This window comes from Herpailurus yagouaroundi, unplaced genomic scaffold (genome assembly GCF_014898765.1).
Source record: "Herpailurus yagouaroundi ecotype Mexico unplaced genomic scaffold, PumYag 199, whole genome shotgun sequence".
Classification (NCBI taxonomy): Eukaryota; Metazoa; Chordata; class Mammalia; order Carnivora; family Felidae; genus Herpailurus; species Herpailurus yagouaroundi.
In genome coordinates, this window is record NW_024412430.1 from 12,799,611 (window position 1) to 12,817,913 (window position 18,303).

Below are 18,303 nucleotides of genomic sequence, written 5' to 3' on the forward strand. Positions count from 1 at the left end.
AAAGAAAGAAAGAAAGAAAGAAAGAAAGAAAGAAAGAAAGAAAGAAAAAGAAAGAAAGAAAGATTGATTTTGAACACAGTTAATAGTCACTCTAAAAAATGGCAAGCACAGGGAAAAGTTAACATCTGCATGGCTTCCAGATGTGTGTATTTATATGTATTTTAATAGAATCACATATGTAGAATTTTATCTGCTTTTCTTATTTAATCATATGTTGTAAACATCTTTCCTTGTCAGCCACATTGAAAATACTGTGCTGTGCCTGTATACGTTAATTATGTGCAGTCATTTAACCACATCTTCTGCTTGAGTCCGTGAACAAATATTAGGCACTCCAAATACACAAAAGCAGTGTAGTAAATGTGAGGAGAGAGAGTTGATTTGAATGGTTTCGTGCCCTCAGAATACTCACAGACTAGAAGGGAGTCTTAGACGGTCCCAGGAATTATCTGGCACCTTGTCTTACTACAGATCCTGTACGAGAGTCCGAGAGGTAAGAGGGCTGCGCGAGTCACGGAGAAAGGAACATCATTTGTATTCAGAGAGGTCAGGGAAGGCTCAGAAGAGAGGGTGATGGAGGGCTTGACCCTGTGAGGCGGGAGGAAGGAGCGTTCCAGGTAAGAGAGCATAAGGCACAAAGTGCTGTCAGGAGAATGAGAGACGCCCACTCTCAGCATCCCAGTGACTGGGCTGCAGTCCTCACCTCCACAGGGACCCCGGGCATGGTGGGAAACAAAGGTGGAGAGGAAGTAAGATGTGCCAGCTTGTGGGTGGCCTAGAATATGTGGCTAAACAGGGCGGGCCGCGTTTCCTGAGCAGAGGGGAGTGTTTTCGCTTCGTTCGGGTGCGTTTGAGCCGGAATGCCACCGGGACTCCAGGGACCTGGCTGTTGCTCTGTAGCAGTGTGCGCGAGGCGTGTGGCGGAGCAAGAGGGCAGTCAGGATCCTACGCTGCTGGCTCTACCCGGGCTGGGTGGTAGCAGCCAGGCCAGGAAGAAGGGAGGGAGGTGGAAGGACAGGCCCGGGCAGACCCGGATGTGGTGATAAAGGGAAGGTTGAGGGTGAAGGCGGCCTTGGGGTTTGAGTTTGGACAGCTTGCACGGTACTGCCATATATGCAGAAAGAAAATGCAGCGAGAAAAGCCCTTGAGAAGATGATGAGTTGTATAAGTCTTCAAAAAAAAAAAAAATTGAACCCACTTCGTTTGGTCCTAACGTCACACACTTGTGCACCCGTCTCCTTCCTGACAGGCAGTAGTCTGGAATACCCCTGTAAGTGCGGAGGCCTTCAGTCAGGAGGACCGTTCAACAGCCAGACATCCCGGCATGAGCAAGAAGCCGGGACCACGGAAGGGAGACCCCTCGGCGGCCAGGACGCCTTCCCCTCTCAGGAAAGCACGCTGTCTCCCGTGAACCTGACCGACGACCAGATAGCCGCCGGCCTCTATGGTAATTCCCTCACTTGGTCCCTCTCAGCCTCAGGCTTTTGGGACCGGCATTGCCTGCGTTCCAGTCTGGTGTCAGTGTGCCTTCTAGATTGACCTGGAATAACCACTGACCTAAGAACCAAACGTTAGGAAGGTAGGCCTAGAATATCTTCTACGAAGATTTACCAAAGAAAGAGGTGTGCTATCCCCCAAAAAAAACTCCTCTAATTTTGTGAATTATGAAATATTTTAAGCACCATTTCATTCTTCCACAGTCTGGCAGGCAGCAACTTTTCCCAGATCATCTCAGCTGAAGGAAAAGAATAATAACAATCCCTATTTTAGTGCCTAAGTGATTTTTGAGGCCCACATGAGATACAGCGTCACTTTATACAGTGAAACCTGATACAAATGCTAGTTGTCATTGCTTTTGTTATGTCTGGAAGTACTAATGGGTTTTTTTTTCCATTTAAAAAACTTGAAATTATTTTCTTTGTATGCATACATTTTTGCCATTGGATTCTGTGCAAGTTTCTCATATGTACATGCCAAGATCTAGATTGACATAAATGTGGTGAAAAACCAAACATACGTGAGGAGAGATTTCTCGTTCACTTAACTTGTGTGCATGTGAGTTATGTTAATTTTGATCGCCTCGATTCCTTTTTTCACAGTATGTACCAACAGTGAAAGCACGCTGAAGTCGATCATGAAGAAGAAGGATGGCAGCAGAGATTCAAATGGAGCAAAGAAGAATCTGCAGTTTGTTGGCATTAACGGAGGGTAAGGAAGATGGCGGTCCGAGCGTCTCTCCATGGTCTGTCTGTCTACTTTGCCTCCTGCCTCCTCGAGTCCCATTCAAAGGTGGCTAGTCTGGGCTGCTGCCACATTTTGGTGATGGAAGATCCCCTCAGAAAGGTGCAGTTGGGCTTCTGTCCTCTCCTCTTCTCGCTCTCTTTAAGGATATGCCACTCACTCTTGAAAGGACACCTGACGGAGCTGAGCTATTGACATCTTCTCACCTCTGATCTGAAACCGGTAGTCTTCAACAAAAGCAGCAGGCAGCAGGTGTCCCGCGGTGTTGGCCAACTTGTGCTTACCTGTGTGAGACTCAGAAACACACAGAAAGAGGCGAGAGAGCATCACTCCAGGGGCCGGTGATGGCCGTCCACTCGTTGAGAATGGGCTGTTAGCTCTCCGTGCATACAAACAAAATTGTAGGGCCTTTCACTTGATGAGTAATCCAGCCGTGCGTCCCTTCTTGACTCTCTAAATAGAGCGTTTATTAGCTGTTTATTCTTTTGTTTCTCATTGAGCCAGATAAGTAGTGAAGCCAATTTGTCTTCCTACAGTTGAATCAGAGCAGCTAATCTATGAATCCATATATGGCCTCGACAAGAAAGCAGTAGGGCAGTTATTGGAGGTAATATTTATAGCAAAGTGTACCGTAGAGCTTTAACTTAATGAGGCCTGTTTTCTGAATCTTTGAAGTCGTATTGGGTGATGGGGCCCAGGAGGTCTTGGAGGACATATGGACCAGAGAAACTATGGGTTACTTACATAATCGGTTCACCGTAACACTGGTACAGTTAATGAAGCAAAACAGGAAGAATGTAAGGGAGAAGAAAAGGCACAGAAAAAAATGAACCACTGCAGACCTTAACTTCTTTCCTGAAGTTGAGTTTCCTTTGACTTCTACTAAGCCAGAGGTGCTGTATTTATACATATTTTTCCTACAAGTGTATATAATGATACCGATTGGGAACCCAAGTTGCCCCTTTTAAGTCAGAGCCCATTCAAAACCACCAGATTTTTAAATAGAACTTACTTTGAACTTCTAAATGCAGGGTCTAAAACCACTGGTGAAATGTCCGGAGTCAGTTAGCTTTCCCTGCATAAAAACTTCTGTCACGGGGTCTTTCCGGGCACGCCTTGCATCTCCTGAACTCCCAATTGCCACCTAGGTATGAAACAACTTCAAGTGATGATTCCAGCTCAGATGAAAGCTCTTCCTCCGAGTCAGATGACGAGTGTGACGTCATTGAGTATCCTCCTGAGGAAGAGGAGGAGGAAGAGGAGGACGAAGACACTCGGGGAATGGCAGAAGGGCACCATGCAGTTAACATGGAAGGTTTCAAGTCCGCCAGGGTGGAAGATGAAATGCAGGTTCCAGAATGTGAACCTGAGAAGGTGGAAATCAGAGAGAGGTGTGGTACACTCCCCTCCCCTCCCTAACCTTTCCCACGTTCAATGTGCTTGGGCAGAAGAGTTGTCCAGTTAGGAGATTTTGCAATTGTAACTATTGGTTTGGTCTTTCTGACCCCCAAAGGAAAGCTAAACTTCATCCTCAAAGGTACGACCATCACGTCTGCTGCTCATAAATATAGGTGGAGGGGGATAAGTTCTAGGTCTCTCAGAGGAGCGGCAAAGGGAAGGGCTCCTCAGCCTGTCACCTTTGTTTCCTTTAAACCTATTCGCTATCTAATTTTATATGTGGAGCCACTGTCCACAGAACTATTAAGTGCCACTGAGGTTTCCATTGTTTGGACAACCCACCTTATATTTAAAGGCATATCAGAATTTTGTGTGGCCAGCACATTTCTTTCAAGGTTTCAGATTATATCATTAGCCATTTTTCTAGATACTGGTGTCAGTATTGTTATGGTAACATCTCTGTGCATAAGAGGAACAGTGTTTTAGCCTCAGGGACCACATTCACCGTAAAGATGATGTAATCAGTCACATGTCTATATTGTTGCTCAGTGAGTGATAAGGAACACCACAAGAATGGGTTTGGGAATATCCTGAACAGCAGCTAAAATATCAAATAAATACTCTGATTGAAACGTATCTAACGATGTAGCAGATTTTACAGACTGTTAGCAAATAGAGAATCAATGCTTATAAAACAGGAGAGACTAGAACAGATGGAAATTTCAAGATGTTTTTCCACTGTGTGAAATATAAATGGAACATTTCACTAAACTTCTATTTAATTGTGCAAATGGAAGTTTAACTACATGAATACGAGGTAAGTGTTTCTAGTTTATATTTCCAAGTATTTTCACGTGGCTCAGGATCTTATCATCTAGATTTTTTTTTTAACAGCTTTATTGAGATATAATTTGTGTACCATATGTCATGCAATTTTTAAGTTGATATTTTCAGGAGGGTTCCACACTTGCAGAGTTCACAGGTGTGGTTTACTGGTCAGCATAACAGATATGTGGTAACACAGACTGCATCAACCTCTTACGATTGAAAATATTTTTGAGAACTTAGAACAGAAGGAGGGAAAAATCTGCAGATGTTAGTCCACACTATCATAAAGGCCAAACAGGTGAAGCCGAAAGCTACCCGTATGGCCAGAGCTGAGCTCTGGCTCGACACACTGGCTCTGTGCAGTGGCTTCGATGCTTGGATGCCTGGGGACGCCTGTGTGACCTCCAGGCAAGCACCTTATACCACCACAACCTGCTCCAGGTCAACTTGGGGCCTCTTGTGTTTTAAAGGACTGTAGAGTTGGAAATAAAAATGCCTTTCCTCTTGTGGCCAAACATAAGCTCTCTTTTGTCTTGTCCCCTTTTAGGTATGAATTAAGTGAAAAGATGTTATCTGCATGCAACTTACTGAAAAATAACATAAATGACCCCAAAGCTTTGACCAGCAAGGACATGGTGAGTCTTCCCTGCAGACACTGTCCCCAGTCCGTACAAAGGACCCGAGTGGACCCCGTTGTGAGGGTGTCTCTAGCCTGCCCTGAGCTGTTGTCACTCGTGTGCCTTTCCCCGAACTATTTCTCACTCGTGTATGCACAGTGGGCCTCACGCCCATGGAACGGAAGCCGAACTGCAGTCAGTCGTCAGCTTTCTACGGGTTCTGCTTCTGCTCACGGAACCTTGTCATCCAGGGAGAAGAGTCACCAGAATTTTTTTTTTTTTTTTTTTTTTTCAAGTTGGCGTGTGTTTTTCAAAGCAACCTCTCTGGGCCGAGGTCAGCATTCCTTTCAATTATGAATTATGCGTATTAAGTTCTGATGCAGAATGCAGGCAGCCACTGTTTTTAAACTTAGGAGTGACTGTACTTGTCATTGTCGCACACTTTGAGAGACTTGGAAACACGCGGCAGAGAAGCTGGGGGTCGCTTTGGGCACATGAATGGCCCAGCGCAGGACAGGTGAGCGTTTCCGTGGCGATGGTGCCTCTGATACCACGGCCAAGCTCGTCGCTCCCTCGTGTGTTGATGACGTTTGGAGGTGCAGCTCCTCTCGCAGTCAGACTGGCCCTCTGATGGACACTTCTCGCAGCACAGTGAGAAAAATGTAAATTCTCAGTTACGTTAGATACAGTTTGCATTTGAATGTGTGCATCTTGTTAATGTGAAGTTTTGTGCTGCATCTGTCAGCAGCCAGTGAGAAAGTTGATTTCTAAGTTTCAGAAGATTATAAAGTTATGAAACCAAAATGTTAGAACAAGAAGGGACTTCAGGGGCTGCCTAATCCTGGAAAGGCGCAGTTTTCATCATGTACAACACACACAATCTGAAGAACTGGTGACAGCCATCACAGGCATGAGAGGTCCCTGGGCGTGCACACCTGTGAGGCCGCTGTATTCTGGTCTATCCTGTCTTAACTGAGGCCCTAAAGATTATGAGATTCATCTAGAGCTAGTTAACTAGCTACTAGTTAGTACTGGGGCTAGATTTTACCTGTCTCAAGTCCTGGTCCGTGTTTTATTTCTCCTCTCTGAATCCTGTTTGTTAAATTCTGTTTTCTTCACCCATTTGTTTATATTGCTATAGAAACTTAAATTTATCAGAGCCAGCTGTGTCTTGACATTGAATTAGTGTGCTGAGGAAGGAGCACGGCGGTGATGTTTACAGAAGGAAATACTAAATAAAACCCCTGACCTAGAGGGATCACAGAACCACATGTTGAACTCCATCAGCATAAACTAAATCCCTGTCTGTGCATCAGTCACAAATAGCAAAACCAGGAAACGTCACTGCAGTGTTAATATTTCCCACAAGGTTTAACCTAAACTTAAAAACTGGTGCTTCTGGACCCTAGGTCTTATAGCCATAATAGACTTTTTCTTCTACCATTCCCAAAATACTGATGCTGCAGCCCCAGGTTGCCAAGCATGTTGTCACATGCACAACTCTGTGCTCAGTACCTTTTTGGTTAAGTTGAACTCACTTGGTGAAAAAGTGTTTAAAGCATTGTTCTGTGAAAAGTGGGAGACACCTGAATGATGACATTGCCGGGGCCAGGTGACCATCACAGGACAGCACGTGCATATCCGTAACAGACGTCGCCACCCAGACGACACCGTTCCCTCCCCTCTGCGTGATGATGGACTCCAGAGAAATGGAAATCTGAATACGTAAATGAGTGAGCAGAAGAAAACATGTGATGCATTTTTTCCAGCCCAGGACCCTTTTTACCAGGTGGCCCAGAGTACGACTGAATGGGCTAAAACTGAATAATCAGTAGCAGGATGATAAAGATACGGAAGCTGTACAATTCCAGCTCCAGCCTCTGTAGAAAGGGGACTTCCTGGGTTCTGGTGCTTTTGACAGAGGCGGTCCATCTTTCTCTGATATATTTTGAAGTCTCTAAAGAGTGAGCAACAAGGGGCACCTGGCTGATTCAGTCAGTACAGCACGTGACTTTTGATCTTGGGATCGTGAGATCATGAGTCCCAAGTCCAAGCCCTGCATTGGGCACAGAACTCACTTTAAAAAAAAAAAAAGAAGAAGAAGAAGAAGCAAAGCACAAATGAATGGATGGTAAACTCATGTAAAAGAGGGCTCATGGAAGAAGTGTTATAGCTCTTTCCATCACCAGCAGTGGCTGCCCACAGTCTGCACTGAACTTCATACGGTCTGGGATTGACTTGATTGACCAGGAAACAAACGCCATGTTCATGTGTCCACAGCCCAAGGGAGGGCGCCTGGGGCTCGTGATCAGATGCAGAGGATCCTAAATGAGAAATGTCATTTGTTTGGGACCTGCTTTTTAAGCCCTTTCCGTGGTTGAACGTTTGTATCTGGGATTGGAGTGACAATGAACTGACTACATGCTTACAGTCTCCAAGCCCAGTGCTGTGGGGATGTTGAAGGAGTTGAGGTTGGTCTGTATAGGAAGAAAGCAGCATCATCAAGTGTGGGTGAGGTCACTTCTTCTGTCCTGACTACTCTGAAAATCAGGTGCAGGGCCAGCACAATTTATGTAATATTAATAGTTCGATAATCACTGGAGCCAGGCCTGAGCGTTTTCATGTGTCTTGCCTCGTTTGTCCTCCTGGCGAGTGCTGTGGGGCAAAGGTATTCTTACCGTCCCCGTTTTGCAGATGAGTAAACTTAGGCACAGAATGAGTGTCTTTCCCAGGATTGTACGGCCCACAAGTAGCAGAGCCAGATTTTGAACCTTGCTGGTGGAGCTCCTGAGTATTGCTGTCTGACCTCTTCTTTAGAAGTTAGAACGTGTCCGTCGTTGAAAAGCAGGAGGGACGCTCCAGTTTGGAGTTTGAGGCTTCTCTTAGGGCTCTGCGTTTCATTAGTCATTCTTTGAGAGCAAATTCTAACTGCACGCACCCTGACTATAAAAGGCCTCATTTCTTGGGCTTGCAGCTGGGTCTCGGAAAGGTCTATAAATAGAAGAACTAATGCCCCTTGCTGGTGTCTTGGCAGCGGTCCTGTCTGAACACCCTGCAGCACGAGTGGTTCCGCGTATCCAGTCAGAAGTCGGCCTGCCCGGCCATGGTGGGGGACTACATAGCTGCTTTTGAGGCCGTTTCCCCGGACGTCCTGCGCCACATCATCAACATGGCGGATGGCAACGGCAACACGGCCCTCCATTACAGCGTGTCACATTCCAATTTCGAGATCGTGAAGCTGCTCTTGGACGCCGGTGCGTTGGCCGTCCCGGTCTCTTCCCCTCAGCACTTGGGGTGTGACTCGTCTCAGAGAGGCTGGTTGAGCCACACCTCAGTTCTGTGACCACCCTAACACCCTTTCCATTGCTTTTCCGCATGATGTGGCCAAGAATGTCATCCTGGAGTCACTGAGGGGAGGCGTGAAATGGAAACAAAGCAGGGTGGCACAGATTCCAGGTCTGTTTGGAGGGGAGGTTTTAAGGATAGTCTTGCTGCAGTTGCACTGCGTTCAGGCGAGGTATATCCCTGGAGGTGAACATGACTCAGGGTCCCTCCTGAGCTGAGTCATGCAGGCTGGGCGGGTGCGCTCTCAGGAGACAGATCACTGCTCGTAGGGCCAGAGTCACAGCTTTGGTGTCCCCAGGCTGCTCTTCCTGTCCTGGCTCCCCGACCCCGTCCAACTGCCTCGAAGATATGTACAGTTAGCCGAGATGGGGACCATGCAAAGCCACTATACCAGATTATAGTAGAATCATCAACAATGGTATATTCCCACCAAAATATACCTTGTTATTGACAACTCAGCATAGAGTGAAGAAATTGTTATTCTTCTCTCTGAGCCATAGTAATGAGGACAGTGACAAATCTTGTTTATAACTGGAATATCCCATCCCAGAATATAGCCTCTGACGTGCATTAAACATGAAGCGAGGGTGTGCTAGATAGAAGGGGTCCCCTTGGAAAATTGGGAGCTTCCAACTTTTTGTTCAAATAGAGCAGCCAGTGGTTCACCTAGTCCCCAAGTGACTCTGATTTATTTTTGAAATACGTATTTTTACTTCTAGTATGTGACTGATACAGAACTTATAGTACTTTGGTCTAATCAGTGAGAACAGTGTGAACATTTGATTTAGAATATGCAATAAAATTGTCCAGTTTTCATGTACTGTTTCTTGATTCAACTCTCCAATTTCTTCTACTCTGTTTTGGGGAAATTGAATTAATGCAGAGAAGTAACTGGGCAGATTTATCGTCTTTTCTAAGTTTGCTTATTCCCAGCGTATGGGGCTATGGAGGCCAAAACTGCTTCCATCTAATGAGAAGGAATTCCAAGCCTCCTTCCCAGAGGATAAACAGAGCTGCTGGTCCTGTCAGGCCACGTTGTCTCAACAGAAAAGTGGTTAATATCCAGAAAAGCTAAACAGATTTCAGATTTTTTGCTCTTGAAAGCAACAGTTTAATCTACCCTTGGAAAATTTGTGTGGATGAGATATTTTGGTAAATCAAATGATTTCCACTCCATTGTTGGATGGCTTTGGTTAGTCACCCTTCTGGGTTGACTGAGTTTTGTACTGGTCACCATTACAGGCTGTGATTGGGGCTCCATACGGTGTGTTGGTGAATGTGGGTGACCGGCAACCATCTGTGAGGGAGTGAACATCACAGATGAGGAGCCTCTGAGAGCATGTTTGCCCACGTGCTTCTCCATCACCCAGCATTTTCTTTTCTTTTTCCCTTTCTACATACAAAAACATGCCCTTGTGTAAATACCATCATGTTCCTGGTATGCAGTTATTTTAGAACTCAAGGGACGTTTTGTGGTAGTACCTTCTCTCTTCACCCCTTAACGATGAAACATCCTGAACATTTTAACTATATTTGGTCACATGTGAAAGCTGCTTTCCTGCACTCTCCATTCCTTTCATTTTATTAGAAAGTGCTAAAGGAATTTACTAAGGGTAATTGAGCCCCCAAAGCCTCCTTAAGAATTACAGGAATGGCTGGGGCGCCTGGGTGGCTCAGTCGGTTAAGCGTCCGACTTCGGCTCAGGTCATGATCTCGCGGTCCGTGAGTTCGAGCCCCGCGTCGGGCTCTATGCTGACAGCTCAGAGCCTGGAGCCTGCTTCAGATTCTGTGTCTCCCTCTCTCTCTGACCCTCCCCTGTTCATGCTCTGTCTCTCTCTGTCTCAAAAATACATAAACATTAAAAAAATATATATTAAAAAAAAAAAAGAATTATAGGAACGGAAAAGGTCTGGTTTATTGTGTCTGTCAGTCCTCAAGGTTTCTTAACTGCATTTGCTCTCAGACCAAGTTCCTAGAACAGCTTGATAGGTGTCGTGGGGTTGGAGTCCGGCTTCCAAGGGCCCCAACAAGTCAGGGTGGCAAAATCAGGGTGTCAGAACAGGTACTGATGGCTGAGCAGGTAACACCATGGTGTTCTCTGCATAAACCTTTACAAGTCCCTCCTAAGTATTTGTAGCTTTCACTGCCTTCTTCATTGCAAAACAGGGGTCCCCTTAACATAGATTAATCTCCACATCCCAACGTCTTTGTTGACCCTTCAAAGCAACCATTTCCTAGACCAAGCCCCCTGACTTCAGAGCTTCTGAAGGTCAGCCCCTAGTTGGGAACAAGAGGTGCCGTGGAAGCTGTCACTTCTGCTGCTTCTGGCCTCACACAGTACCAAAGAGACCTTTTTTCTTGGTTTGACATGAAAACGTATTTTGCGTTTCCGTCTGAGTCACTCTGGGACATGGAGCACCTGAGGCCATTTCACTGGCCTCCTCCAAACCCCGTTCCTTCAGGTGCTGGGGAGAAGGGACGCTGTTGGAAGTCTTCTCCCTAAAGGGGCACGTGTCTTTGCAGACGTGTGTAACGTGGACCACCAGAACAAGGCGGGATACACCCCCATCATGCTGGCAGCCCTTGCCGCGGTGGAAGCAGAGAAGGACATGCGTGTCGTGGAAGAGCTCTTCGGCTGCGGGGACGTCAATGCCAAAGCCAGCCAGGTGAGCGCGCTTGCGTCCCGGGCCCACGCTTGCGCAGCTCTGACCCGCACCTTCCACCGCTGAGCATGCGCTTCCGCAGCTCTAGACCCGTGCCGGCCCAGGGCCCTGCGTCCCAACACTGAGCATGCGCCCCAGACCGTGCCGCGCTTCCGCTGCTGAGCATGCGCTTCCGCAGCTCTGACCTCTGCGGGCCAGGGCCGTGCTTCCCGTCGCTGAACATGCGCTTTGGGGCCTGGCCTCCTGTCCCCGTGGCTGCCTGGCGGTCCATAGCGACTGGGCAGAGCTGTGAGGTACTGGCTTCAGCTTCACCTTTCAGGCTCCCCACTCCCCGGCCTTGGCGCTGCCTCTGTTGGGAGCATGTGCATGTAAACCGTAGGTCAGCCTGCATCTGGGGGCCCGGGAGTCTCCACCGTCTGCTCAGCGACAGTTGCTTCCCAACTGTCTCCATATCGTAAGCAGAACGTGCACGGTGCAGATGTGTTCACAGTTGGACTTTGAAGCACCTTTGAACTTGCCAGCTTCTTGCTGTAACCAGATAGATCTGCAAGCGACAGGCGAAAACTGACCCATTACTTGACGTTGCTTAGCTCGTAGCTCAGAGTGAGAAACTCTTTCTTCCTCCGTGCCTGCCACCGCACAGCCCCACGTTAATCCCACATGTGCTTCTTTCCCTGTGTCGTCATGCCGCCATCCCCCCACCTCCCGCCCCCGTCCGGCACCACCCCCCCCCCCCCCCCCCCCCCCCCCCCACTCTGCCAGCATGTGCCGCTGAAGCGCCCCGCCGTGCCTCCCCACAGGCGGGACAGACAGCCCTCATGCTGGCGGTCAGTCACGGGCGGATCGACATGGTGAAGGGCCTGCTGGCCTGCGGGGCCGACGTCAACATCCAGGACGACGAGGGCTCCACCGCCCTCATGTGTGCCAGTGAGCACGGGCACGTGGAGATCGTCAAGCTGCTGCTGGCCCAGCCGGGCTGCAACGGCCACCTGGAAGACAACGTAAGTGGCTCCCGCGGGCCCTGCAGGGGCCACGGGGAAGGGAAAGAGCACATCCTCCCTGCTGCTCTGTGGGGATTTCTGTTGTGGTCCGGGCCACCTCCGTTCCCTGTCTGGCTTGGCACCGTTTACCGTGTGCAAACTGACACTTGATTCAACTAGAGCGGAAGGCAGGAAGGTCAGCGGGCCTCGGCCCCCTCATTCGTTACAGCAGGAGGGGTGACGGGCGTGGATGAGAACCAGCTTGCCGAAGGGCCATAAACAGATTTACAACACAGAATAGAGCCAGCGTGGGCAACTTGCAGGCCCACGAAGAAGAGAGGACCAGGTCCCCAGTCCTGGAAATCTGGCCTGCGAGTTGTTCCGGGCTGGGTTCTTGCATGCTTTGAGCCACTTGTTAGCACACTGGAACGCTTTCCCACCCGTGAAATGAAGGCCCTTCCCTGGGGCCCGTCAGAGTGGCCGATTCATGCAGCTCCTCAGCTATAGGCCCTCCAGACCATCCCGGCTCCTCTGAGCACATCTCCCGCGCTCCTGCTCTGCTTTTCCATCGTCCCCATCCAATCCGTTCTCCCGGCTCCTGAGCTGTCCCTGCTCGAGGTAACCCCTTGCCCAGGACACGTCGGGAGGAGAGTTGCAGCTCCTGGATGTCTCCGGATTAAAGGGGAGGAGTGCCAACAGGTGAAGGCACAGGAACCAATATTTGGGTGGTGATGTGGTTCCAAGTGCAAAGGTCACAGAGGTCAGGCTGGATTGGGTCTGTTTTGGAAAGTTTGTCTCTGTGGAGCACAGGTTTGGACCAGAGCTTCCTACAGCTCAAAACACTAAAACATCAGAAGGAAAATATCCTTTTTTGCACTTAATGTCGGCTCCCTGTGGGCCCAAGTCAGCAGGAAGAGCAAACCCGTGCAGTTATTTACTGGTACCAAGGGCTGACGGGCTTCCGCAGATGCACGCACTTCCCTGGGAGTGAACGCCTTCCGCTGGAGCAGGGAGACAGCTTCCACCTCCCCTTGCCTCAAGAGCAGTTTGTGTTTCATGTGTCTTGTTTTTCGTTTGCTTTTACTTTACTCTTCGCTTAGCAAAGAACAGCCTGTAAGTGTGGTAAGAAGAGGCCAGAGAACCGCATTGGCTTCCGGAAATGCTGGCCACCTCAGCTAATTGTCTGCTTCCTTATGCTTAATAGAAGACGAGGGCCTCCCCTGGACACGTCGCTCCGAGTATTCTGGGTGGGAGGGAAGGACCATAGATGCCAGCCACATGGGAATTGTTTCCTGCTGCTAGGGACCATAAGGGAATCCTTATTCCAAGACCAGACGGAAAATAAATTGTGCTGGGGTTTTTTTGTTTGTTTTTTGGTTTTTTGCTTTTGGGTTTTTGGTTTATTGCTCCTTTACATCCTCTATATCCCTGCAGTTTAATGGGAACCAAACATTTAACTGGAAACTTTAACTTTTCCATATTTAGTGTTTCCCCCCATACTTTTCTTTTAAAATTCCTTTTAATGTTTATTTTTGAGAGACACAGAGTGCAAGTGGGCGGGGGGCAGAGGGATAGGGAGGCATAGAATCCAAAGCAGGCTCCAGACTCTGAGCCTGGCTCTGAGCCCAGAGCCAGATGCGGGCATCGAACTCAGGAACCGGGAGACTGTGACCTGAGCGGAAGTGGGAAGCTTAGCCAACTGAGTCCCCCCCCCCCCAGGCACCCCACCCGCATGTTTTCATAAGATGTATTTCTGCAAGGCAGCAGGATTCACAGCATTCGATTGGGGGTGATCAGGGATGGAGGAGGGACTCCTTCCCGAAGAGGAAAGCTAAAAGATCTTTGACAAATTGCAGGGTGTCAGAACACACTGTGGTATTGCCTGCTCCCTTGGAAATATAAGGAAAAAAGAAACTATGTTTCCACCCACATCTTTCCCTAGAGCCCCCAGCTGGTGGGAAGAATAGTTGAGAAATTTCTTCTCAGGCAGCCCGCTTTTGTTGAGCACATACTGTGCACACATCTACACTCTAACCACCGTGAGCCAGAGGGGATGAGGTGATTCTTCTCCAACTGGGACTTCCCCATTGTGGACGCTGTGCCCCATTCGTCCTTAGGGCTTAGCACACAGAGATCTGGAAAAGTCTCCTGAAGAACTGAACAAATTTGGGGAACTTTATCAATTCTTGGAAAGTATTTGTTTTGCTCCCATTTGGCTGTCCGTAAATGTGAGAAACCCAGCCTGGCTTGTTCTTTCCTCAAGGACGGCAGCACGGCACTCTCGATAGCCCTGGAGGCGGGACACAAGGACATCGCCGTTCTCCTGTACGCCCATGTCAACTTCGCGAAGGCCCAGTCTCCGGTCAGTGTTGTGCATTTGACATTTGTGAACAGGCCGAAATCCAGCAGGCTGGCCGGCCCCCGTCTTCGGGAGCTGGCAGGCAGTGCGGGTTTTCTGAGGATTCTGAAAATGGGAGATTTAGTCTGGAACTTGAGAGTTCATGATTTTTGCCCCGCCCACAAGGCCAGGAGTGCTGATGGTTAGCAGCACAGAGGCTGGGCACCTGCTTGTCCTTGGGAAACAAACATTCGCTTATGCCCTCCTCACGTGAAGGGTTTATTTCTGGACAGAATTATCCAAGTGGCACATCGTGTGCCCGTGAGTACATATTGCTACGTTCCTGGCATTTTTCCTAAAGCAGACGGTGAGCAGCAACCTCTGTTCCCAGAGCCCACTCTTAGCGGGACAGCGACTTCCCAGGACAGCCGGACAGCTGCTCAGAGCAGCTCCTGCTGATGGGTCTGTGTCCCCTGTCCCAGCTGCCCTCACGCTGGCTCACAGGTGGTTGTCAGCTGTGGCGGGCACAGCCCCTGTTATAGAGGACACATCTGCTTGAGGTCACTCATTAACTGCCCCCCCCCCTTTTTTTTTCCTTTCCTGGTCTCTAGGGTACCCCCAGGCTTGGAAGGAAGACATCTCCTGGCCCCACCCACCGGAGTTCATTTGACTGATTATATGCAAATAGCCGTCCATTTACATGCCACCACTAAGCTGCTAATTGTTCCTCTTGGGGTGACAGATACTGAATGTATGCGTGCTGTGCCTGAGCTCACCAGCAAACAGAACGGGTAAGCCAGGGCCAGGGCGGAAGCCTGGAGCTGCACGGTGGGGGCGGAGCCAGCAGGGGCGTGCTGCCCGGCACACCCCGCCTCCCGCCTGGCCGCCTTCCCTGTGCGCGGGGGGCGAGCCCACCCCCGTCTCTGTTGCTGTTGAGTCTCTGCTCGGTTATGTACAGTCGTAGGATATGGTGACCTGACCTGAGCGGGCAGCCCCTACTCCCTTCTCTCCCGCCCTCGCCACTGCCAAGAAGCGTCAGGTTCTCACTGGCTTGGCGGTCTTACAATTGTCCGCAAGCATTTATATTTACCCCTTGTGGAGCCATTGGAAAGCTCTGAAAATCCCATTCCGGGAGGGTTTTGTTGATTTTCCTTTTGTCTTCACTGTTGGAAAGTGAGGGAGTGGAGATGACCAATCGTCAGCACCTTGGGCCTGGCCTGGTAGATTCCTGGTTTAAAAATAGAAGACAGAACTCTCGGAAAGTACAAAACTTAATGAAAAGAAAGCTTTTCGGTTGGGTTTATCTGGGTGGGTGTATTATATGACTTTTTATATAAAAGGCATCTATATAAAATTGACACAGTATTTTCACCTTTTATATTCCGTCGTCCTTGAGACATGAAGAAGTACGTGTAACATTACCATGTTTTTAATTAATAATTGCACAAATCTGTACCTAATGACAAGGGTTGAATCACGTTAGAGGAATTGGCTATATATTTGCCTCTAGAGAAACATAGTGTAGTTCTCCACGTATTTATGGATTCCTTTCTACCATGTCACGTTTACTTTGGTCTTAAATGTATTTAAATGTTTGAAGTGCCTTAGACTCTTGCCATATTTTCCAAATAAAATTTCATTAAGTGCTCTTGCTTGTCCCGGCTTCATCTCTGACAGCTGTCTGCCCGATCCTATTGACTTACAGCAGTGGCAGCAAAAGCTGATGGATTGTGCCGGCAGGGACTGCTGGCCCCCTGGTCTTGCACTTGGACGAGACGAGACACCTTCTGAGAGCACTGCGTTTGCATGGCTCTGCCCGTTACTCAGGTTGCACGTCGGGAGTCGGAAATTTAAGGCCTTACTAGGCACACAGCTCATCAGACAGGTAACTTCCGAGCGGAGGCGACGAGTTAGCTCTTGTCAGGCCTCTGGTCCTGGTTTCGGGTACAGCTGCTGGGTGACTGCACCTGCCTTGCAGCCTTTTCTACAAAGTGAAGGGGATCCAGTCTATCTCGTTTCAATGAAGAAGCGTGGCCACCACAATGCAAATGAGGTGCTTGGGCCCGGTTGCCAGTGGTGAATTTTAACCCAGGCCATTTATGAGAGTCAGGGTGTACCGGAGAATCATCACGGGTTCTTGCACGTTTCTTTCCCTTCTTCCGCTTTCCTTCTTCTCCTCTGCTCATTCATTGCTGGGCTTGAGAAAGAGACCAGAGAACAGATTTTCCCAGCAGGTGTGCACCACGATGCCTGTCCTAGAAAGCCTGTTGTTTCACAGGCTTAGAGGTGTGGTTGTTTAGAGAACAACTCAGAGGAGCTCTGAAAAGTAGCACTGGGAATTGAGGCCAACTTGGGGCCATATGTGATGGCCCCCAAGTCCCACGCCGGGACATCTAGGGCAGAAGGACTGTCCTCTTCCACGAACCGTGAAAGTGAAGTCACAGCTGCCTGGGGACGCGAACATCTTTGTCCATCCCAGGGTAGATCTGCCAGCTCAGGGATTGGCACTAAATTTCAGTTCGCATAGTTATTCAAGCTCCTTCAGACCTGAAAGAGCACAATAAATTAAAGCAGAAGGTTGTGTGTGTGAAGAAAAGTGGCGCTGTGAGTTCGGTACCCTTTAATGGCATGACGTGCCTTTTGAGCAGGGAGGGCTGCGTCTCTGCTGGTTTGTGGTCCTGGGAGTTTTGTTCTGTTTGACAAGAGAAGTCATTAATAATGTCAGTGCATGAGAAAACAAATTCCTACGTCTGTGCTTCATTGCAGATTTCTTATGCTAAATTTTGCAAAAGAAAATGAGTGAGTGTTTTATCATGGAGTGTGGTCTCAATACAGAAAGAATCTAGCTGCCGGGAGCTCTGCTTTGTGCCTTGTTTGCTAACACTGGGCACTTACAAGGCTTTTTATCTTGGGATCTTGGCACATTATATAAACCAGCCTGATTGTCCCCCATTGGTGTAGCTGCAGTTTCTTGAGCCACAAGGCTATAAAGGAATGTGTGACAGGACACTGGGGCAGGTTCCCCCACAGGAGGCCGGCCTAGGGCTGGAGACTCCCAATCTTGTTTTCTGGCAGATGTGACGAGAAGCCTAAACCTGTAAGTGACAGCCTCTGTTTTCTTACCCTGGAAAATTAGAAGCTGAAGACACCCCTAGACAAAAGGGTAGATCAGTGGGAACTTTGAGACTTTAACATTAAGAAACAAAGAGACGCCTGGGTGGTTCAGTCAGTTGAGCGTCTGACTGTGGCTAAGGTCATGATGTCAGGGTTTATGGGTTCAAACCCCCAGTCGGGCTCTGTGCTGACAGCTCAGATCCCGGAGCCTGATTCTGACAGATTCTGTGTCTCCCTCTCTCTCTGCCCCTCCCCCACTCACACGCATGCTTTCTCTCTCTTTCTCTCAAAAATTTAAAACATTAAAAAAAAAACACAACAAAAACGTTGAATACAACTTGTCCTGCTCCACCGTGGCTTAATGGACTAAACCCTGTGTGGGGGTTAGGAGGGCTGGGGGAGACTTGCTGCTGGAGAAAGTTACCAGGAGTGTGCATTCTAGACCAGCAACCCCCCCCCCCCGCCACCCCATAAGTGGAGTGCTGGGCTCTGGGGCTCTGGTTTGTAACTTGCCAGTCCTGTGGCGGGAAGATTCGTGGGTGTGCAGGTGTGTGGTAACCCTCGCAGACGGGATCAGGTCCTAATGAGTAATTTTTTGCCTGTTTGGTGGGAACTTCCGCGTCCACGGCACGCGTCAGAAATGGTTGCAGGACCTGGGGAAAATGCCCATTCTGAGCTTCACCCGAAGCAGCAGCAGCCCAGGTGTTTCTCAACACGGCCTTTGGTCCACACTGAGAATTGTTTTAGTCCCGAATTAGGAGAACTACCGTAGTTCTTTT

The 18,303-nt window shown here is 48.8% G+C and overlaps 1 protein-coding gene across 7 annotated transcripts in view; it reads left to right on the forward strand.

Annotated features, from left to right (window-relative positions):
• KANK1 (KN motif and ankyrin repeat domains 1) overlaps positions 1 to 17,667 on the forward strand; it is a 210,569-nt gene extending 192,902 nt beyond the window's left edge. For 3 of the 7 annotated variants that reach the window (XM_040449424.1, XM_040449428.1, XM_040449426.1), the window contains 9 exons: positions 1,250 to 1,447; positions 2,100 to 2,208; positions 3,390 to 3,632; positions 5,015 to 5,102; positions 8,119 to 8,338; positions 10,953 to 11,095; positions 11,893 to 12,093; positions 14,336 to 14,434; positions 15,022 to 16,058. In XM_040449424.1, the coding sequence (XP_040305358.1) occupies positions 1,250 to 1,447; positions 2,100 to 2,208; positions 3,390 to 3,632; positions 5,015 to 5,102; positions 8,119 to 8,338; positions 10,953 to 11,095; positions 11,893 to 12,093; positions 14,336 to 14,434; positions 15,022 to 15,084 (1,364 nt within the window). In that variant the 3' untranslated portion in view covers positions 15,085 to 16,058. Of the gene's footprint in view, positions 1 to 1,249; positions 1,448 to 2,099; positions 2,209 to 3,389; positions 3,633 to 5,014; positions 5,103 to 8,118; positions 8,339 to 10,952; positions 11,096 to 11,892; positions 12,094 to 14,335; positions 14,435 to 15,021; positions 16,059 to 16,115 lie in introns of those variants that run through there. The other 4 variants (XR_005782834.1, XM_040449425.1, XM_040449427.1 and 1 more) reach the window with 4 other exon arrangements.
• Positions 17,668 to 18,303: the final 636 nt, after the last annotated feature.